Genomic DNA, 23,585 nt, shown 5'->3' on the forward strand with positions numbered 1-23,585 from the left:
TGTTACCCTGATATTGAGAGCAGCTCCGGAGTTCAACCAGGAAATTGCAGCCGTCAAAATATCTTCCAATGTCTTTTGGGATTCTGGCGTCAGTATGTTTGATTGGAACTAGACTAATTCCACTCTCTCAGAGTACATGATATGGTTATATTTTCTCAGCTTGTGCATAACAGTACCTGTACTTGTGTATCTTGAAATCAGCAGTGATGCAACGGTGCTCGCCAGTGACCTTGAAGAAAGCTGCCCACAGAGGCCCAACACGGTTGCTCAGTGGTTAGTGCTGCTGCCTCACAGCACTAGGGACCCGGGTTTAATTCCACTCTTGAATGATTGTTTGGAGTTTACACATTCTCCCCATGTCTGTGAGAGTTTCTTCCCACGGTCCAAAGATGTGCAGATTAGGTGGATTGGCCATGCTAAATTATCCCGTATTAGCTGATGAACTTAAAAGACCCTATACAGACAACAAATAAAACAAACGTCATCTACAAAGTACCTTGCAAGAACTGTGACGAAGACTACATTGGACAAACTGGCAGAAAGCTAGCCACCAGAATACATGAACATCAACTAGCCACAAAACGACATGACCCACTATCACTCGTATCCTTACAGATGAGGAAGGACACCACTTTGATTAGGACAACACATCCATCCTAGGACAAGCCAAACAGAGACACGCACGAGAATTCCTAGAAGCTTGGCATTCCAACCGGAACTCCATCAACAAACACATTGATTTGGAGCCAATCTACCATCCACTGAGAAAAAGAACAGGAAATGACATCACCAACCCAAGGAAACCTAAACAGATAAATAGAAAGCGGGACATAACACCAGCGCTTCGTCGGAGGCTCACTGATGATGTTACCTAGAATGGTGACGAAACGTCTGCAAATGTAATTTTAGTAGTTGGTTCCAGAGGAGATTTGAAAGACGGAAGTGTTACTTATTTCTGAACTTAATCTACATTTCTGCAAGATTTCCAAATACAAAATTTCTGCCTGTACAAATTCCTAAAGCTGCTGTTAGTTTAGGTGTTGTGATAACAGTGATCACTGACAGCTTCACATCATTACTACAATAAGAACAGAGCCTTGAAGTCCTTTTTCATTCCTTTCTGGTCAGTTTCTCATGTTGCCAAAAAAAACTACCCAAAACATACATGTAGTTTGATGTGACTTAGCATAATGCATTATTGGGAATCTTCATTATTCGGTGGTATGCATGGAAGTGTTCTTAGATTTAGGAAGAGTGTTTGAACATTTTTATCTGATGGAGATATGTTGTCCAACCAACACAGTATAAAAATATACATATATTTGATTGCTGTGTGAGAGACCATGATGTGAGCACAATAGCTACTCAATTTGCTTACACGATAATAACTACCATTCTGATGTGATTCTTTGGCTGGAAGATGTTACACTGAATCAATAGAAACTTTTTTTTCCAATGTAGGCGTCTTGCAGATTTTTAAAGCATAGTTTTCTCTTCATGTAAGGTTGGCACCAGAAGGTACATGGCTCCAGAAGTATTGGAAGGTGCCATAAATTTCCAGCGTGACGCATTCCTCAGGATAGACATGTACTCTATGGGTCTCGTGCTGTGGGAATTGGCATCACGGTGTACAGCTGCAGATGGTTAGTTTTTTTAATTATAATCTTAATTGTAACAGTTAATCTCATTCTTCTGAGTAGAACTCAAATGTACATAAGAAATCTATCATGAAGCTTTGTATTTTGCCTCCTCCTGTAGAATTCTTCCTTGTGCTTCATACATACCCACTCAAAAAATTTTAAATACATTGAAGTCACAGTATAGAAGTGGTCTATTTAGCTCAAATGGCCCATGTCCGTATTCGTCCTTTTTTTTAAGAAAAGACAAAGCAGTGGACATGTATATGGATTTCAGCAAAGTGTTCAAGAAAGCTCTACAAACTCGACTTGGTCAGTAAGGTTAAATCACTTGGGTCCAGAGGGAGATAGCCAATTGAGTACAAAATTCATTTGAGACTAGGTGGTGTTGGAGGGTTCTTTTTGCACTGGAGGCTTGTGACCAATGATCTGACACAAGGATAGATGCTGGGTCAACTGTTTTTTGTCATTCATGTAAATGATTTGGATGTGAATATGGGAAATATAGTTTATAGAGGACACCAGAATTGGTGCGCAGTGGACAGTGAAAAAGATTATCTGAGTGCAAAGGGACCTGGATCAGTTGGGCCAATGGGCGGAAGAGTGGCAGATGGAGTTTAATTTAGATACGTGCGAGGTGGTATCTTTTGGAAAGGTAAACCAGTGTAGGATTTACAAACATAGTGGTAGGGCTCTGGGACGTTTTGCTGAACTGAGAGACCTAGCGGTGCAGGTGCACAGTTCCTTGCAAGTGGAGTCATAGGTAGACAGGGTAGTGAAGAAGGCGTTTGGCACACTTGCCTGTGGTCAGAATGTTGAGTATAGGAGTTGGGATGTCATTTTGTAGCTGTACAGGAGATTGGTGAGGCCACTCTTGAAATATGGTGTGTAGTTCTGTGTGCCATTCTGCGGGAACGATGTTATTAAACTTAAGAATGTGCAGAAAAGATCTTCAAAAAGTTTTGAGTAATAGGCAGAGGCATCCTAGGCTGGGGAGAGAGGTAGTAGGAAGTGCAGATGCTGGAGAATCTGAGATAACAAGGTGTAGAGCTGGATGAACACAGCAGGTCAAGCAGCATCAGAGGAGCAGGAAAACTGACATTTTGTGCCTCGACCCTCCTTCAGAAATTTCTGAACAAGGGTCTAGGCCGAAATGTTAGCTTTCCTCCTCCTCTGTGCTGCTTGGCCTGCTGTGTTCATTCAGCTCTACACCTTGTTATCTCTGACTAGGCTGGGGCTTTTTTTCCCCTGGAGTGTTGGAGGCTAAGGGGTAACCTTTTATAAAGGTTTTTAAATTATAAGGGTCATGTGTCTGATGAATAGTCGAGCTTTTTCTCTTAGGTTAGGGAGTGTTCAAAACTCGATTTTAAGATGAAGTGGGGAAGGACATAAAAAGGAAATGAGGGATAACGTTTCCGTGTAGAAGGTGGTACGTGTATGGAACTAGCTTCTAAAGGAAGTGGTCGAAGTGGGTGCAAATGCAACATTTTAAAAGGCTGGGTGTGAATGGATTTGTGAACAGGAAGTGTTTATAGCGCTCTGGCCTAAATGCTGGCAAAAAGGACTGTTAGATTGGGATGTCTGGTCGGTATCAATGTGTTAGACTGAAGGATCTGTTACTGTGGTGCATAACTCTGATGCTTTAGTCACAGGAGAGGTCCCAGAGGACTGAATAAGATTCAGTCTTCTACCTTTTGTTTAAGAAGGCCAACAGGGATAATCTGGGAAGTTGTAGGCCGGTTAGCCTTGCATCAGGGTAGGGAAACTATTGGAGAAGATTCTTAAGGACAGGATTTATTCATATTTGGTAAAATATGGACTCACAAGCAGTAGGCAGCACAACTTTGTACAAGGGAGATGGTGTCTCTCAAACAGTTTTTTGAGCAAGTGACAAAGGTGATTGATGAAAGCAGGGACCATATTGCCTACATGGACTTTCGCAGAACCTTTCTCTTGGCAGGCTGGTACATAAAAAGTCACATGCTCACTGCAGATTGCTGGTAAGATGGATACAGAACTGGCTTGGTCATTAGAAGATAGAGGGTAGTAGCGGAGACATGTTTTTCTGACTGGAGATCTGTGACCAGTGGTATTCTGCAGAAATTAGTGCTGGAACCCCAGTTGTTTGATATACAAATAAATGACTGGAGGAGAATATAGGTATCTAAGGTTCTGAAAATGGGTAGTCCGATTTAGTAACTTTGTGGATGACACACAGCAGGGGAGCTGCGGATAGTGAGGAGGATTGCCAGAGGCTAAAGATGTGGGTGGAGAAATGGCAGATGAAATCAATCCAGACAAATGTGAGGTGATGCATTTTAGAAGGTCTAAAGCAAGAAGGAAGTATTGATATACAGAGATCTTGCCATGTGTTGGGTGGTTCATCGTGAGAAAGAACGTCTTCGGTTACAGGAAGATGTGAACGCATTGGACAGATCAGTGGCATATGGAATTTAACTCTGATAATATGAACTGATGTACTTTGGAAGAAGAAACAAGACAAGGGAGTACTCACTGAATGGCAGGACTCTAGGAACTTAAGAGGAACAGAAGTATGGTAATAAAATGTGAGGCTGGATGAACACAGCAGGCCAAGCAGCATCTCGGGAGCACAAAAGCTGACGTTTCGGGCCTAGACCCTTCATCAGAGAGGGGGATGGGGGGAGGGAACTGGAATAAATAGGGAGAGAGGGGGAGGCGGACCGAAGATGGAGAGTAAAGAAGATAGGTGGAGAGAGTGTAGGTGGGGAGGTAGGGAGGGGATAGGTCAGTCCAGGGAAGACGGACAGGTCAAGGAGGTGGGATGAGGTTAGTAGGTAGCTGGGGGTGCGGCTTGGGGTGGGAGGAAGGGATGGGTGAGAGGAAGAACCGGTTAGGGAGGCAGAGACAGGTTGGACTGGTTTTGGGATGCAGTGGGTGGGGGGGAAGAGCTGGGCTGGTTATGTGGTGCAGTGGGGGGAGGGGATGAACTGGGCTGGTTTAGGGATGCAGTAGGGGAAGGGGAGATTTTGAAACTGGTGAAGTCCACATTGATACCATATGGCTGCAGGGTTCCCAGGCGGAATATGAGTTGCTGTTCCTGCAACCTTCGGGTGGCATCATTGTGGCAGTGCAGGAGGCCCATGATGGACATGTCATCAAGAGAATGGGAGGGGGAGTGGAAATGGTTTGCGACTGGGAGGTGCAGTTGTTTGTTGCGAACTGAGCGGAGGTGTTCTGCAAAGCGGTCCCCAAGCCTCCGCATGGTTTCCCCAATGTAGAGGAAGCCGCACCGGGTACAGTGGATGCAGTATACCACATTGGCAGATGTGCAGGTGAACCTCTGCTTAATGTGGAATGTCATCTTGGGGCCTGGGATGGGGATGAGGGAGGAGGTGTGGGGACAGGACCTGTCTCTGCCTCCCTAACCGGTTCTTCGTCTCACCCATCCCTTCCTCCCACCCCAAGCCGCACCCCCAGCTACCTACTAACCTCATCCCACCTCCTTGACCTGTCCGTCTTCCCTGGACTGACCTATCCCCTCCCTACCTCCCCACCTACACTCTCTCCACCTATCTTCTTTACTCTCCATCTTCGGTCCGCCTCCCCCTCTCTCCCTATTTATTCCAGTTCCCTCCCCCCATCCCCCTCTCTGATGAAGGGTCTAGGCCCGAAACGTCAGCTTTTGTGCTCCTGAGATGCTGCTTGGCCTGCTGTGTTCATCCAGCGTCACGTTTTATTATCTTGGAATCTCCAGCATCTGCAGTTCCCATTATCTCTCAGGAACAGAAGTATATTGGGGTTCTTATTCACAAATCTCTGAAGGCAGCAGGACAGGTTAATAGAGTAGTTAAGGCGGCATACAGGACACTTGCCTTTTAATAGTCAAAAAACAAAGAAAATACGCCACAGGAACAGGCCGTTTGGCCCACTAAGCCTGTGACAACATGACTTTAATTTAAAAATGCCAGCTTCATAAGCGAAACTCATAAATGCAGTTATATCTACTTTTGAATCCAGCTTACAAATTGTAAAACTTCATACCGTACTGACTTAAGACTTCAGAGCTAGCAAGTATGGAAACTCTAGACAATTATCAAACTCTATTATAAATAAAAAGAATTATAAATTTTATACATAAAAATGAATATGAATTATATAAAACAAGAATTGCATTGGTGGTAGATCATTTAATTTGTAGTTCTGTTTGAATCATCCCAAATGATGGAACTTTTCATAGAAGATTAGTTTGTTTAATTTATTCTTGTTTATTTGCTGACAGAACTAGGCAGAGTAATTTTGGAACAGGTGGAGGGACTTGCAGCTTTCTTTTGAAGACTGCTTTTCACTGGATTGGGAGATGATATTCAGTTAGGCCTCTATTTCAACCGAAGTAAATAATAACTTCATTGATCATTTTGTAGAAAGTGAATTAGTGGCTGTAATTAAGTTTTGGTATTGAGGCAGCACTATCAGAAAGATTGTGTTATAGTTTAGCATTACGGGAAGAATCCTACAGTGGTCTGCGTGGAATCTTGACGCAGAAGACAGTCAGCAAAGTTAGCTTACGAAACTGTGTAGGGCAGGTGTCTGTGTGCTGCTTACCTTTGACAAATAGCTGTAATATTAAGAATTATGTTTGAGTGTGGTCTTTTGGCTAGTTTTAAGGAACATAAATTTGCCTTTGAGATTTTGTGAAAATAAGGAAACTGTTCAGTGTGGGGAGGGGGTGATCTAGGCAGTAGAAAGAGAACTAATAGTCTCTAATAGTTAAACGTTGTTTAATATCATATAAATAATGAAGTGTCTTTTTTAAAAGATACAATCTTGAGGCATAGTTTGTTAATTCTAGCTGTTGAATTTCTTGAAATGTTAGTGATCCTGAATGATAAATTATTCCAAGTTTTTGTTTTACTGTTTATCAGTGTTAAACCAAACTAAATTTCAAGGACAGTTTCTGCCACTACTTTGTCAGCACTTAGAAATTAACAATTAATAGGTTCTTGCATCTATTTAACATTTTAGGTCCAGTGGATGAATACATGTTACCATTTGAAGAGGAAGTTGGACAGCATCCATCCCTTGAAGATATGCAAGAAGTGGTTGTGCATAAGAAGATGAGACCTGTTTTTAGAGAACATTGGCAGAAACATCCAGTGAGTGTATTTGTTTACAAATCATTTGAACCTCAAGATCAGTTTTTGGTCTTTAGTATGCCCATCTCAAGTCCTCACACTTTTTTTTAAAAACTGATAAAAATCGCTGACGTTTTATCCTATTTTCTAACCTAAAACACGAACGGTAATTAACCTCTGATCCAATCCTGCACAGTTCTGTCACCAAACAATAAAATCTTTATTTACTTGAAAACAGATTTCTGTTTTTTAAAGTTACACAAGTTCATTTATCAAGTATTCTGTTACGTGGGAGAATGTGCCAGTAATTGATTGTCTGTATATGTAGATGGGTGGTTATGGTATTAAGATTACTTCCAAATTACAATCTTTGTGTTTTCCTTTAATGTTGGTATTTTATGATAGCAGAACTGTATACCAGCATTTACTTTATCACACTGGAGCTGTGGTCTTCTGATCAGTGATTTCATGCAAGTCTGCCTCCCACTTCTTCTTCTTTTTGAGTAGTCTGTGACTCAAAATATAAACAATATTTGGCATATTGAAAATCTTCAGCTTTTAATATATTAGGCAATTTACTATTTGCTTAGAAGGGCTCTGCCTTGGTCCAGCTGGAACATACTCTAACATTAAAAATGAGAGATCTGTATCCAGCCCTTGAGTCTGTTCCACTTCCTGCCAGGGCCCCATTCTTGCTGAAATTTGCCTTTCTTTTAGGTCCTGTCTTGCAGCTAATTTTTAAATATTTTGGCTGTAATTAATCTCTACTTCTCGCTGAAATTACAAAAAAAAAACTTGGTCCAGTTACATTCTGGGTTGTGCCCCACTCTTTCCTAGCTGTGATCTTAACTATGTCGTACCCACATCCATGTCATAATCCTGATTTTTTGATCTGCTTTAGTTCCATTCCCATCTCAGTCAAATTACTGGTTACACCTGGCTTTCTTTCTATTTGTTTCAAAGTTTTAGTTCCCTAAAGAACCAAATGTGCAAATATAAGTTTGTGATCGGTGGGTTGATTTTCAGGATTGTCTCCCGATAACCCTTTAATTTGATCCCTAAACTTCAATATTCCCTCATTGCACACCTGTCAGTCCACTTAAAATAGACTTTGTTACTCTTTCGTTGCCCCTCAGTAGTTGCTCTTAATTGTGCTATGCCATGTTACCAAATCCAATTGATAGCAGATCGATGCATGTTGAAGTAATAGCATAAGTTCTATAAATTGATAGTGAACTTTTCTGGTAAGTATTCTAGCACTTATTTTCTTTTTATATATTTAGAATACAGCTCTCAGTTCAGAAATGTTATGTCACCTCTCTGAAGCTGGTGGGACTTAAACCAAGACCTTCTGGCCCAGAGGTAGGGACACAATCAGTGTGCCATAAAGCCTACTGCACCTGGCATGGCAAGGAAGTCTTCCATCTGACAACTACTAACCAAGTCTGCTTCGAGATCGAACAGGATCCATTCTTTTGTGACTAGTAAGGCTATAGGTCAAATAATTGGTGAAGTTTATAAATATTTTGATCAACTCCAGAGTGGGTGTGACTTCAACTCCTACCTTCTGGGCCAGAGGTAGGGATGCCAACACCACACTACAAGATCCCTTCCTAGCAACATGTTAGTACCTGTATCTGCATTAATCTGATCTGTCTTTTCAGACTGAGAGTTATTTTCTCTGCATTTCCAGCACATTTTTCTGTTTGACTTTCAGTTTTTCTGTTTGTGCTACTGAATTTAAAATTCTTTTTGCCTTCTCTTAGGGAATGGCTGTTTTGTGTGAAACTATAGAAGAATGTTGGGATCATGATGCAGAGGCAAGACTATCTGCCGGTTGTGTTGCAGAACGCATCACTCAAATGCAAAGACTAATGAGCACGATTACTACAGACAACATTGTAACAGTAGTCACCATGGTAACAAATGTTGACTTTCCTCCCAAAGAATCTAGCCTATGATGGCTATAATGGTCACAAACCAGACCAAGGGACTCTACTCCAGAGCTGCTATCTGCTGAATTTATTTGACTGGTTACGACAAACAATTCAGTATCTTGTCCTTACACACTTAACAGAACTGGTAGCTAATGGAATGGCGCAATGGAAGCAACGGGTACCACAGTCAGTCAGAAATTATATAGAAGATAACTGGTTGTAGCATGGATCGCTCTACTTCAGTAACCTTTATCTGAGATACTGGAAGGTAACTGTTTTCTTCCAGCAAAGGAAGCTAAGTTGGTATCAGATGAATGTTTGAGAATAAGTCATCACAGAGTGTGGGTCTCAAGTTTGACAGCATGAGCGTGGCTAAAAAATCCAAGTGCACCAGATAACTGGTTTATTGTGAGGATGTCGCCATTCCTCAGATGAACTACTGTTAATTTTTAATAACAGTAAGAAGGGCAGTTCATTTTTATTGCATTTGCTATTTGCGTTCACAGAAGAACTGTTGTAATGCCAATATGACATAGCTTGTGAATGTTCATTGTGCTGCTGTTATATGTATCAACAAATCAAGGTTTTTTGGAACATAGCAAAGAAGCTTCAAGCATTACATTATAACCATAAACCTCCCTCAACAAGGTATACCTCAGTTTCCATATTTGATAAACTATATTGGTACTTTTAAGTTTGATAACACTAACAGATTTGAATTGACAGTTGACCTTAAATGTAATTTTATGTATTTTATCACTGCATTTTAAAAACAAATGTAAACTATACCTTTCTATGCCAATGGGAGAAGGCCATTCAAAAAGTGTTTCTGCCTTTTTTTTCCTTGTGCAAGCTCCATGTAATAATTTTTAACCATGCAGATGTCTGCTTTTAATAGCTCCTTTGCTACGTGAAGCTTTGGAAATATCTTTTGCCCCAAAATTGGCTTTCAAAGCACTTCCTTATTTTAGATTTGCTGTGTTTATAGAGGATTCAGATGTAAGCATGCTTTTCTGTTTTTAAACTTGCAAGATATAATTAACACTGGAGGTGTTTTTAAAATTGAATGCTTTTATTTTGTAAAGTAATATATCCTTTGTTTTCCTTTCATTATACATGTACAGTAATTTTTGCATACCTGTTAAAAGTGCAGTCATTAGTCTACTGTGTCACTGTACCAACATAACCTCAGGAATTTGTTACCCTAATCCCTCTCTGTTTGGAGTTGTGGTGACAGTTCTACACTAATTTCAGTGCCATTTCAGTAAGTTTAAAAAGAACTTGCAGGGCAACAGAGGAACTTTTATAAAAAAAAATATATATTAATATATGCAATAGATACACATAAAAGTCACTGGTACTGACTTCTGTTCCTAAACAATTACTATAGTTTTATATGATATAGCAAAACAAACAAAAGTCAAAACTAACCGCTGCAACTGCTGCTCAATTTACTTTTCAGGGCCTGGGATTGGTTATCCTTAAGTGTTAACCATGCGTTGCATTGTTGCAGCATAGCTAAATGCTTCAGTACAAAACTGCTCAATGTAGAATATCATACCGTAAAACTACATTAATTGATTGTGAGTGTAGTGATTAGGTGCCAAATGTTTTAGATATGACACTAAAGTGTTTACTGCATTTCTGCAGTTTTATACTTTGCAATAGGATTACTGATCAAATTAAAGACTGACAACATAATAAACTGTTTGTATAGTTACAACTGATTTTGATTTCAGCAATCATCTATTGTAAACAGCTGACAAAGTATTTAGTTAAAGCTGCAGTATATCACTAAAACAACTTGTAATTTCTTAAAATCCTCAAAACCCGTTAAAAGCTATTATTAAGCACACATTTGGATCTTGGGCTAAACATCCCTAAAATTTTAAATTTTGGGGAGATTCTTTGACCTCAGTCCCAGATTTTTAGTGCCAGTGTCCTCTCCTGAAAGTTTGCTTCAATTGTTGGACCACGAGCAGTTAACACTGTGTAACAATAATGAACTTCAGGTACCTCAGATTATAAAACATATGCTAAGGCTATGCAAATTTAGAAAATTCTATTTTAATATTATTGTTCACAGGTTTTCAATCTAACCAATTTTATTAACAATATGGATGAGAAATCACTTGAAAAATGTTATTTCTATCAGGTAAATGCAACATTATTTGTAGGACATTTCCTTCCCCTTAATGTTATATTGATTTTTTTTTTCTTTTATTTCCAAGAATATATTGCAGCTTTAAAAAAATGGTTTTCAAATCAGGAACTCACTGTGAATTAATGGTTTATGCATATATGAAGTGCTTACTATTAAAAACATGAATTGCAGAGACTCAGAACAAGAAAATTCTGATGTCAAAAATGAAAAATCTGTCCCCATACTCCAAGCAGAGAGGGAAAAAGGGCAAATGCAATGGTGTATATATTCTACATGCCCACTTGTACAAGTTTGGATTAGATTGTCAGCTGGTGTCTGTCTCAAAAACACTAGTTGATTATTGCTCGGAGGAATCTTCTTTACTAGGTACTTGTGCTATAGAATGTGGTTTGTATCATTCATCCATAGAAACTTTTTAACATTTTACAAAGCAATGATTTTGTTACCATTTTAGACTTCAACTCTACCTTGCAACTAGTACTTCACAGGGAGATATAATAGCCTTGAAATAGGGTAAAGTTCTTAATTATGCAATATTGCTATTTCTATTAAGTTTAAAGATTATCAGACAATTCAAATGTATTTTGGGCAGAATGATACACATGACATTCTAGATTAAGTGTTGCTTACCTCAGAACTTGCCAACAGAGTTCTTAAAGCAGTTTGTGATACACATACCTCTAAACAATTATGTTTGCTTAAGTCTGTATCAATGTTCTGTGCATCTGTGAGCACAAATTACTGTAATATTTGATATGTACTTGGGATGTTTTTGCAAATACCTTGCAATTAGAAAGCCAGGAAAATGCCTGGGTCGAGAGATGGGAGAGATTAAGTATTGTACAGAAATATTTGCTGTTCCCCTAAGAATAAACTGTATAGTGACTGCTGTATGACCTACATTCTATATAGGAAATGTGCTGGTGTATTATTTGATTTTTTTTTCTTCTACTGTATTCTATATCGTGCGTATCTTGAGGTTGTGCAGTAGTGCATTTGTGTTCACGTGCATGGTGCCATCTACTTTAATAGATGTAAATAGTAATGCTGCAAGTCTGTGCAGAGCAAGATACAGAAGAAAATCTGAGGTTCCTGCAATGAATGATTCACCTCAACTTCAGCAATCCAGTGTCAGGTGAACTGCGATATCCCAGTTGTGAATCGGGCTCATAACACTGCTACCATTTAATAAGAGGTTTAGCTATTTTAAACATCATGCTCACAGTAAGTGTTTCATAAATTGTGCTTTTTACCTGCGATTCTTATCAATCAGAATGTTTGCTGTTCTTCATTTGGAATCTTCTATTGGTGATCCCTGATAAGGACTGTTTGTTAATGAGCAAAGACTAAACAGATTGGGACTATTCATTGAAACAAAGGATTATTAAGGGGCTTGGCAGGTAAATACTGAGATGATGTTTCTCCTCATGGGAGAATCTCAGACCAGTGGGCATAGTCTCAGAATAAGGGAGTGCCAATTTAAGACTGAGATAAAGAGGAATTTGACAGTCCTTGGAATTCTTTGCCACGGAAGAGTTGTGAGGACACAGTACATTTTAAGGCTGAGATAGATAGACTTTTGATTACAAGTTGACAGGCAAAGGACTGGAAAGTGGCCATGATGAGTGTCGGGTCAGCCGTAATCCTGTTGAGTGGTGGAGCAGGCTCAGGGAGCCAAATGGCCTACTTCTGTTCCTATTTCTTACAGTCTTATGATCTTATTTTATATGATATAGCAGCACCGATTTCTTAGTATAGGTTGAAGGGATGCAAGTTGTGATCTGTGAAGTGTCCACTGTCTGTCCACAAGCTAATGGTAGGAATTATCATTAACCCATGCATTTATTGAATCTGTGTAATTTTTTTTATAGACATTCGTGGGACCTGGGCATTGTGGGCTAGGTCAGCATATATTAGTTGCCCAGGGAGCAGTTGAGAGTTAAGCCACATTGCTGGGGTGTGGACTCACTTATACATCAGATCAGGTAAACATGAGAGTTTCCTTCCCTCAAGGATATTAGTGAACCTGATGGGTTTTTCCCAAACAAAGTTTGCATGGTCATTATTAGACTGTTAATTATAGATTGTTTTATTGAATTGAGATTCTATTATCTGCTGTGTTGGGATTTGAACCCAGGCCCCCAGAACATTACCTGGGTCTCTGGATTAGTCTAGTGATATTCCTCAAACTGGCTTTTTTTAAAAACAATGAATTCAAACAAATGTTGGAAAGGTTAAAATATGGTATAATGTGATAAACTAAAAGAATAATCTTGGGTCCAAAAACTCCTAGCTACACAACAAATGAATTCCAGCATGGGTAAATGTACTTTGATACACAGTTGTAGGGAAAACTATAAAATAGTCACTTGTACCTTACAAAATACAAAACTGCATAGCACAAAAGGGATCCAATGGTACAACAGTTCAAATTATTAACAACAGCATGCAGGTCAACCAATAATTGTTTTAAAAAGATTTTAAAGAAAATTCTTTTCTAAAAGTTTAGATTTCAAAAGGAGCAAAAACTTAACCTAAACTTGTTAATCCCAAACTTCATTGTGGTCAGGTGCACTTTCTGTAGTTTTGTTTTTCATTTTATTAAAAGAATGTCAAAGGACTGTTGAAAGTATGAAAAGATTTGCAAACATGCTGTCAAAACTGAGATTAGAAATATTTGAAAATGCTGAACCTTGAAAACCATTTTCTTTCAATAAGGGGAGAACTTACAAGAGACCTGCTGAATTGCAGAAATAAATTGGTTAGAAAAGGGAGCTGTGGAGTGAGTGTTTCCAATTATTTATGTATATGCGTATATACAGACTTAGAACAGAAGGCTATTTGGTCTCCCTAGCTTTCTGCGCAAAATCTGTAATATTCATGATTGACACCTTAATCAAGTCAATCTCCCTATGCCTTAAAGTATTCAATAACTGCCTGCACTGCTCTCTTTAGAATAATGTTTCAAACACATGACTTACACGAGAAAAATCCTCATCTTCAGCTTAAATTGGAAACTACTTATTTTTAACTACTTCAAAGGAGGAACATCCTTTCAGCAGCTACGCGGTCAAGTCCCCTCAGGATTTTGTTTCAATAAGATGCCACCTCAATATTGTAACTTTAATGGATATGGGCCCAACATGTCCTTTTACAAACCTTCTCCACCCAAACTAAGCCTCAGTCAAGTGAACAAACTCTGAGTTGTTTCTAACAAATTTATAAGTTCCCTTAAATATGGAGACCAGATTATACACAGTACTCCAGATATGGCCTTAACAACACCTTACAACTGTAGGAAAACATCCTTAGTCCTTGGAATAAACATCATTTCCCACAATAGATGTTAAGCTAACTGGTTTGTAGCTTCCTAAAGTTCTTTGTTTTCACCCCGAGTGTCCCATTTGCTATTTTCCAATTTAAGCCAAAATAATTGGCTGAGGAGTAGGCCATTAGGCCCTTTAAACCTCGTCCATCATTCAGTAAGATCATGACTGATCTGATTATTCCACATTATCGCTCACTTTCAATAGTCTGTTGCCCCTTGCTTATCCAGAATCTAGTACCATCTTAAAAAGAAACAAAGAATCTGCTTCCACTGCCTTTTAAGGATGTTCCAAAGGCACAACTCTCTTAGGAATAATTTCTCCTTAGCTCTGTCATAAATAGGTAACCCTTTATTTTTAAACTTAGTTCTTCAATTTCCTACTTCCAGATTCTTCTCCAAGAGGAAACATCCTTTCCACCCGGTGAAGCCCTGTCAGGGTCAATCATCTGTTGCTTTTCTAAATAGATGTGGATACAAACGTAGTTGGTCCAATCTTTCCGAGCTAATCTGTCCATTCCAGGTATTTGTCCAGTCAACGCTCCCTGAACTACTTCCAACACTTTGACATCCTGCTTAAGGAAACCAATAATCTACATAGCACTGCACCAATGCCCTGCGTTAACTTCGTTACTTTTGCATTAAATTCCCTTTCATGTCATCATCTGTTCACTTTTTTCTCTTATTGGCAAATCCAAAACTTGGTAATTAATACAAGGTAATTAATGAGTGTGACAATGAAATAAAAACCTGCATTCTTATGAGCAGAAACCGCAATCATTGGATTGTTGCTCCTTTTGTACGTTCTCCTGATGATACTACTGTCCATTTCTAGCACTTGCCCGAGTCACTCCTCTAAGTCTGAGACTTTCCACAAAGAATCTTGAGGTGTAGAAGGTTTGACTATTGGATTTTTAACTTCTGAGGCAGTTCCAGGTGTCAAATTTCTACAGGTTCATGCTATGCATCTTTGTGCATTATTTAATCTAAGGCAGTATTTCTTTGTTAGAAAACAGTGCGATTCAAAATAATTTTAAGGCCTTTAATTGAGTGTGTCTTCAAAAGAAAACTAGACTACAGGACAGAGAAACTGTATAGAAAGCTGTGTTAAAGGCCAAGAAGAAATGGATAGCATGGAAGGAGATGCATGTGCTGTATTCCAAAATGGGTTTTCAACTAGGGGCAAGAGGAACTGCAGCTGCTGGAGAATCTGAGATAACAAAGTCTAGAGTTGGATGAACACAGCAGGCCAAGCAGCATCTTAGGAGCACAAAAGCTGATGTTTCGGGCCTAGACCCTTCAGGGATGGTTGCGGACTCTAGATATTCACCACAAATAACCTCTGGGGTTTAAATAGAACTAAAATACATCTTGCATCAAGCAGATTGAACTGCAAACTCTAGTCCTGATTTAGATATTTTATTTCCTTCCTGAAAATGTTCGATGAGCTGAGTCTAGGTCTTGTTCGCTGAGAAGCAATAAAGGTGGCCATTATTGAGCACGGATCTCCTGGCTTGTTTTCTTTTTACCTGAACTAATCAATTACTCATCTGCTTACACCTGTTGCTGTTTCATTCCAACATATCACCTGTGACAGATAAGAGTTGTGGGATACTCCAGCAAGTTTGAAATCACTCAATACTGGTTGATTTAAGTAGTTATAGTTATGTATAAGATATAGTTCTGCCTCAGGTTTGAATTTTCTTTATTTCTTTGTTATTTGTCCTGTCATTCTAGATTAAATGAAACGGTAACAAGGAACCAGGTGGAATTTGCAAGGTGGAAAGGAGCTCTTGGGATCAGATAATTGTTCCAAGCCTGCTTCTGAGAATACTGGAAAAATCTAATCTTTGCTTTGATCTGTCTTCATAGATGAAGTTATTTTCCCCCTGGTTCTGCTATGTATTTTAAGAGAACAGAAAAAAACCAGAACAAAAATAGGCCACTTAGCTCCTCCAGATTTTCCTCCATAATAGAACTTCATGGCTCATTTGCCTCTCTTTTTGTGCCAGTCCAGCATAGCCTTTAATTTCTCAAAACTGCAAAATCTACCTCTTACTTAAATACTTTGGCATCTAGCTTTAACAACTCTCAATTAAAGAATTCCAGACATTTACTCTCTTCTAACGAAGAAATTCTTTGCATCACAATGTCAAATAAATGTTCACCCTTATTTTGTAACTGTATGATCAATTAAGTCAGGTTTTATTCTAGGATCTTATGTCCAGCGTTACCATTAGCACAGAATATCTCTTCCACGTGTTCAAGGACAATGGATATTCTAAAAACTGGGGTCACAAAATGCCTATTAAATGAACAAGACCAGGAAGATACTACATGCCCTGCGACATTCATCACACTACCTTATATCAGGAACACGTGAACTAACCACAAGACCCCTACAACTACTGGACATCAGAATAGTGCACAAACCATTATCAACCCTACAACTGCTCACCTGAACTAAAGACCCTCTACCCACAATGAACAGGACCAATGTCATATACAAGATTCCCTGCAGAGACTGTGACAAACAGTATATTGGACAACAGGAAGGAAGTTAAAAATAAGGGTATGCTAACATCAATTGGCTACAAAAAGACACAACCAATATCCCTCATTTTATCCACATGGATAAGAAGAGCCACCAATTTGATTGGGACAACAATCAGGATTCTGGGGCAAGCAAAGCAGAGACACACATAGGAGTTCCAAGAAGCCTAGTACTCCATGAAGAAAGCCATCAACAAAGAGCTAGACCCCATTTACACTTCATTGCAAAAGAAAACTGGAAGGGAGGTGATCCAGCTCACCGGACGCCAAAGTTTAAATACCAGGCGGGAAAACATCGGTTCTTTCGGAGGCTGTGCTGATGGTGTTATCCAGCAGGGTAATGAAGCATCTATGGAACAACGAACCAGCTAAGCACATCAACCTACCACAACATACACAACCCAAGCTACAAATCTACTGAAACTTTAGACAATTAATCACTGCCCCTTGACATTTAGTAGTGTTACCATCACAGAATCAACAACTATCAACATCTGCCACCTGCAAGTTCCCCTGCAGGCCTTTCATCATCTGGACTTGGAAGTATAGTGCCATTCCATCATTGTTGCTGGGTCAAAAATTCTTGAATTACCTTTCTAATGACAGTGTTGGTCTATCTACAGCATGCAGATTACAGCATCAAGACTACAGTTCACCACCACCTTCAAGGCCAGCTAGTGATGGGCAAAAAAGATGTTCCCAGCTAATGGTGATGTAGGACAAATTAGATCCCAGAGCTAAAACATGGCTTAACAGTTTTATCTATAGGATTTTTAAGCTAGTGACAAAGAACAGGGAGGTATTTCCAAGTCAGGTTGGAGAGTAGTGTGGAGGGCAACTTGCAGGTGATATAGCGTTCCTACATATCTATTGCCCTCATCTTGCTGGATGGTAGCAGTTGGAGGTTTGAAGGTATGTCTGGATTTTTGGCAAATTTCTGCCATATAATCTTGTAGAGAGTACACACTGCGGGTATGGAGTGATTGCATGTTCTTGAATGTGATGTTAATCAAGCAGACTGCTTCATCGTGAATGGTGTCAAGATCAAAAAAGTCGTTGAAGATACACTCAACCAGACAAATGGTATTCCATTACCTTTCTGGACTTTTTGCTTTGTTTATAGTGAAACAGGAGGTGAGTCACTTTGAAGTATTCCTCATCTTGGATCTGCTGTTACAGTCAGTAGATGTTGATAGTGGAGGATTCAGTCATGGTAAGGCCATTGCTAAGTGATAGGGACCCCTTCAATGATTATATTTCTTACTGGCGTTAGTTGTTGGCTGGCATTGTTGTGACATGAATGTTATATGCTACTTTTCAGCCTACCCTGGATATGGAGGTCTTGTTGCAATTAGAAGTGGAGTCAGTCATTAGCAAACAGCAGCAGTTCTGACCTTACACTGAAGGGAAAATTATTGATGAATTTGACTCCTCTGAAGAACTCCTACAGCTGAGATGATGAACCTTTAACAACCACAACTATCTTGCGTATTATGCAGGACTTCAACCAGCAACCATTCTAACATTTCCATCAAGCCAGATCACCCCTGGTTCAATGATGACTATAGGTTGGCATGCAGGAGCATCAAGCATGCTGACAAATGAGGTGTCAACTTGGTAACATTACAACACAGAACTACTTGCATACCATATGCTGCAAATCTATCAGAATCTACCAAATTTTACCAGGATGTTGCCTGACCTGGAGCGCAGGCCCTATGAAGAAAGGCTGAGGGACTTGGGTCTGTTCTCATTGGAGAGAAAGAGGCTAAGAGGGGTTTTAATAGAGACAAACAAGATGATCAGAGGATTAGATGGGGTGGACAGTGAGAGTCTTTTTCCGAGGATGATGACTTCAGCTTGTACAAGGGGGCATAGCTACAAAGTGAGGGGTGATAGATTTAAGACAGATGTCAGAGGCAGGTTCTTTACTCAGAGTGGTAAGGGCGTGGAACACCATGCCTGCCAATGTAGTTAAACTCAGCCACATTAGAGCATTTAAACAGTCCTTGGATAAGCATATGGATAATGATGGGATAGTGTAGGGGAGGGGCTTAGATTAGTTCACAGGTTGGCGCAACATCTAGGGCCAAAAGGCCTGTTCTGTGCTGTACTGTTCTATGTTTTAAATAGCAATTGAGATAAATCTGATCTGTTCATGGTAGGACCATTAAATGTGGGAGTCCATCCACATCCGTGAATAGTGGCAGATAAGTCAAAAGAACTGAACAGAAGGTGGTTTCAGAAATATTCCCATGGTCAGTGATAGGGACCTGGCACATCAGTGCAATAACCAAGCCTGACATATCTCCAGTCAATTTGATTTCCTGATATTGCATAGAGTAAATGACTGAAGGCTCACACGCTTGCAGTATCGAGAGCCATGGCAACATTCTGGCACTTGCATTCTGCTTCAGAAACTCCCCACACCAAAAGTGCTGAAACAAGATCTAACTGCAAAGAAAAAAAGTCCAACCTTGTTAATAACTTTGTAAATGAGAGTAAAACTGAAGTAAAATACCAGCGATACTGCTAGTGAGTAGTGCTCAAAAATAATCTGCTCACTGAGACTTAATTTGGGTTCTGCCTGAGCCACTCACCTCGTGACCTCATTACAGCCTTATCAAAATACACAAACAAGTGAGGTAAATTCAGGGAAGTAAGGATGGCTCATCCTTGCACTTAACCCAGTGTGGTGTCACAGATTCCTGGCAAAATGCTGGCATTGGAAAATTACGTGAATAACACTCAAGACAAAACAATAAAGGACCCAAGATGTTAACTCTGCTTTCTCTCCACAGTTGCTGCCAGACCAGCTGAGTTTTTCTCAAAAATTTGTTTTTATTTTTGAGGGGAGAACACTTCTGCTGGTTGGAGTCAGACATAGCACCAGGAAAATGGTTTGGTTGTTGGAGGTTAGTCGTCTCAGCCACAGCACATCACTGTAGGAGTGTCTCAACGTACTATCTATCCTCAGCCTGACCTTTTCTAGCTATTTCAACAATTTTCCCAGCAGCAAAGAGGAATGTTTGCTGGTGATTGGTGTTGAACATTATTCATTCACAACTTCGCAGATTACAAAGTAATCCATGTCTGTTGCACCAAAATTGGACAACATCTCGGCTTGGGCTAATAAACACCAAGTAATATTCACATGACATGACAAGTGGCAAGCAGTGACTAGCTCAAACAAAAAGATCTGCCCCTTCCCCCTTGACATTCAATGGCAAAACGATCATTGAATTCTCCACCGTTACTATCATGACCATTGACCAAAAACCGAAGTAGACCAACCATATAAATACTGTGGCTACACAAAAACTGTCAGAAGCTGGGACTTCTGCGTCAACTCAAAACCCGGCTATCAGCAGCGTCAGGGAATACTCTCTATTTGTCTCAATAAGTGCAATATCAACACAAGAAATTTAGAGCAACCTAAGACAAAGCAGCCTGCATGACTGATGCACCATCCAACACAGTCAACATTCACTCCCTCCACTAAATGCGGTAGGAGCAGTGTAAACCATTTATAATATTCACAGCAACAACTCAATGTTCTCTCGGACACCACCTTCCATACCAGTGATCTCTGTCAACTAGAAAGACAAGGGCAGCAGATACATAAACTGCAAATTTATCTCCAAGTCACACTATCATGATTTGGAAATAATCACTGTTCCATCAGTATTACTGGGACAAAATTCTGAAACTCCTTCCTTAACTGCATTATGGATGACCCAACACCCATTGACTGCAGAAGTTCAAGAGGGTAGTTCATCACCACCTCCACAAGGGCAATTGGCAATAAATGTTCACTAAGCTAATGACACCAACATTCTGTGAATTGATTTTAAAATAACTTTAATGAAGAATTTTAAAGAATGGTGTATAACATGATATATCCCTGTTGTGAGTAAGAAGAACAAAACAGGATTAGAGGTCGGCAATTCATCCCATCAAGTCCGCTCTGCCATGCAGTGAGATTATGATTTATCTGATAATCTTCATGTCTACTTTCCACATTATATACAATATTGCTGCACTTAATGAATTGATGCTTTCTATCCTGCAGAATTCAGTTGTGAAATTCTGTGCCCCAGTATGGCAACTGCCTACTTTGATAATCAAAGTTTGGGAAAATTCCTACTTTGCCACATTTCCAGCAGTGTACTGGGATTCCAATAACTTCAAGGCTCTTGCATCACTGAGAAGTAAAAATGAGAGTTTTGTTGATTATCACAAAATATATGGAAAATTTATGACCCAGACACTGAAAACAATGGAACAATCAACAAATTACATCAGCTTGTACTCATAAGCTCGAATATCAACCCTATTGTATCAACTTGGTCAAGTTTGCTGCTATGAATGTTTCATGCCATGTCACTATTGCTGCTGCTTCATGAAATTTCTAACTCTAACCTATTATTTATAATGAATTAAACATTTAGCATTTATCATTTCAATTTAAAAATCAATTGCACTAACTCTGGCCACATGTACCTTAAACAATTGGACAATGGGAAAGGAATGCATGAATTCTTATTTAAATCGAACATCTAACAGAACAGAAAACTACTGAGGCTACTGATGTCTATTAAAACCATCCAACCTTCCATTCTGAGAAAAGCACATGACTTCAATACTTGTAACAAGATCTTTGTAAGTTATGTTACTGCTTCACAGGCCTTCACATTTGGGACAGGAGCTGAGGGTGGAAGGCAGGTGGTACAATGGAAAGGCAATGTAAGGCAACACAAAAGCCATTCATCTGCATCAGTGTGTGGAATGTGAGCATCTGTTTTTATACAGGGAATCCACATTTGGCTTTTCCAACCCTTTAACCAAATATTTAGTAATGTACCAAATTTTCTTCATACAGTTGGTAACAGCTTTAATAAAGCAGTGTTCTACAGAGATTTTTTTTTTAAATCTTGTAAACTTAGTCTAATATTGCTGAAATCCAGAGGTGATCTGCAGGGATATGCAATTTGACACAGGACTACCAGAAGTCAGTATGAAATTGACTACTAGATGCCACCTTATATTAAGACAAACTCATCCACAGCTCTAGCCCACCACTTACATTGTATCACCCTAATTCACCTGACCTCAATTATGTATTTATATTTCTGCATGTCCATTTAAAAATTCTCAATCACACAGCTTTTCGTCTTTTAAAGTTGACTTCAACCCACCCCCATTCATGCCTTTCTTGACAGCATATACATGGACATGTCACAACTTATAAAATCTTATTTGGCAAAGCTGGTACAAAGTAGCAACAGGGCAGAACTAAACAAAAAGAAATCCGAATGTAGAAGACTAAACTTTATTTTCTGTTAGAACTCTTACCATAAATGAATCTGAAACCAAAGCTTCTAGGAACCTTCCTGATGCTTTTGTACTAAACAATCAAACAACAGCAGCATTAATCCAAACTAAATGGCAATTACCAAATGGCAGAAACTTGGGGCACCTTTTTGGAAAATTTTCAGCAGTCATAACCCCTTACAAAAAGAGCAAATGTGCCATCTTAAAATGTTCATAAAATGGACACCACTTTGATTGGGACAACACATCCATCCTAGGACAAGCCAAACAGAGACACGCACGAGAATTCCTAGAAGCATGGGATTCCAACCGGAACTCCATCAACAAACACATTGGCTCCTAATCAATCTACCATCTCCTGAGAAAAAGAACAGGAAGTGACATCACCAACCCAAGGAAACCTAACCAGATAAATAGAAAGCAGGACATAACACCAGCACTTCGTCGGAGGCGCACTGATGATGTTAGCTAGAATGGTGACGAAACGTCTGAAAACTAACCTTCCAGCTCAGCGAGCAAATTCACATCTAAATGTTCATATTTTTAATACCTTTAAATACATAGTGGCAGGTGTTCTCTCGATAATGAGAATAGTAAAGCCACTAATAGTCATTTTCAAAGCCACCAATCTAATTTTGCTATTATTACAAATTTTAAGCTTGTTATTTATGAAAAAAAGTGAAAGACAAATACATTTTTAAGTATTTAAATGTAAAAATGTTTAAAATCTATTTTTGCAATAATTGCATGTCAGCTTAGTGGCAAAAGATGAACTGTTCCTCCTCCTGAAAAATTTCAAAATAGTTTTCATTCACTAAATGTGGATGTTGGCGGCTGGTCCAGCAATGATTGCTCATCCCTAATTACAGTTAAGAGTCAACCTCATTGCTGTGGGTCTGGAGTCAGAAGTGGGCCAGGCCAGATAAGGATGGCAGATCGCCTTTCCTAAAGGACATTAGTGAATCAGCTGAGGTATTTTAAAATGGTTACTTTGTCTCATATTTTATTGTACTCAATATTTAGGAAAAACAAATCCTGCCATGATGGTATTCAAACCCATGTGCTCAGAACTTTAGAAAAGCACATTTTTAAACAAGGGAAATGTTGCCTCTCTCAGAACTCAAACTCTGAATTTTACCTGATTACCTGCTTTCCAGCAACAGAAATCTTTCCTGCAATTTTCAACTAGTTGAAAAGAAAATCACTTGTTATAATTGCTGATGTTTCTCCAAAATATCAAATTCTTTCAGTTCATTAATGAGTTCTGATTTCCAGTGGTTTAATCCAGAGATGATGCTGCCCAAAGCCGGACATCTGTAGGGCACTGTGGATATTTCTGAAGTGCATTCATTATCTGATTGCTATCCAGAAGCAGTTTCACCAGCTGGTATTCTTTCTGTGTTCGGAAGGATGCTCCATCCATTGGTTTAATTAATTCTAATTGTTGCAGATGTTCAAATGCCTGGACAGAGAAAGGGAAAAAATCTGACAGTCAGCAAACTTCTAACAGAATTAACAGTA

General features: G+C 39.3%; 2 protein-coding genes across 3 annotated transcripts in view; one reads left to right on the forward strand and one right to left on the reverse strand.

Annotated features, from left to right (window-relative positions):
• Positions 1-15,680, forward strand: part of acvr2aa (activin A receptor type 2Aa) — a 150,365-nt gene extending 134,685 nt beyond the window's left edge. For both annotated transcript variants that reach the window (XM_048533984.2, XM_048533985.2), the window contains 3 exons: positions 1,505-1,643; positions 6,642-6,772; positions 8,518-15,680. In XM_048533984.2, the coding sequence (XP_048389941.1) occupies positions 1,505-1,643; positions 6,642-6,772; positions 8,518-8,712 (465 nt within the window). In that variant the 3' untranslated portion in view covers positions 8,713-15,680. The remainder of the gene's footprint in view (positions 1-1,504; positions 1,644-6,641; positions 6,773-8,517) is intronic.
• Positions 8,994-23,585, reverse strand: part of orc4 (origin recognition complex, subunit 4) — a 79,766-nt gene continuing 65,174 nt past the window's right edge. The window contains exon 15 of the mRNA XM_048535079.2: positions 8,994-23,526. Coding sequence (XP_048391036.1) covers positions 23,344-23,526 — 183 coding nt within the window. The 3' untranslated portion in view covers positions 8,994-23,343. The remainder of the gene's footprint in view (positions 23,527-23,585) is intronic.

Source organism: Stegostoma tigrinum, chromosome 7 (genome assembly GCF_030684315.1).
Source record: "Stegostoma tigrinum isolate sSteTig4 chromosome 7, sSteTig4.hap1, whole genome shotgun sequence".
Classification (NCBI taxonomy): Eukaryota; Metazoa; Chordata; class Chondrichthyes; order Orectolobiformes; family Stegostomatidae; genus Stegostoma; species Stegostoma tigrinum.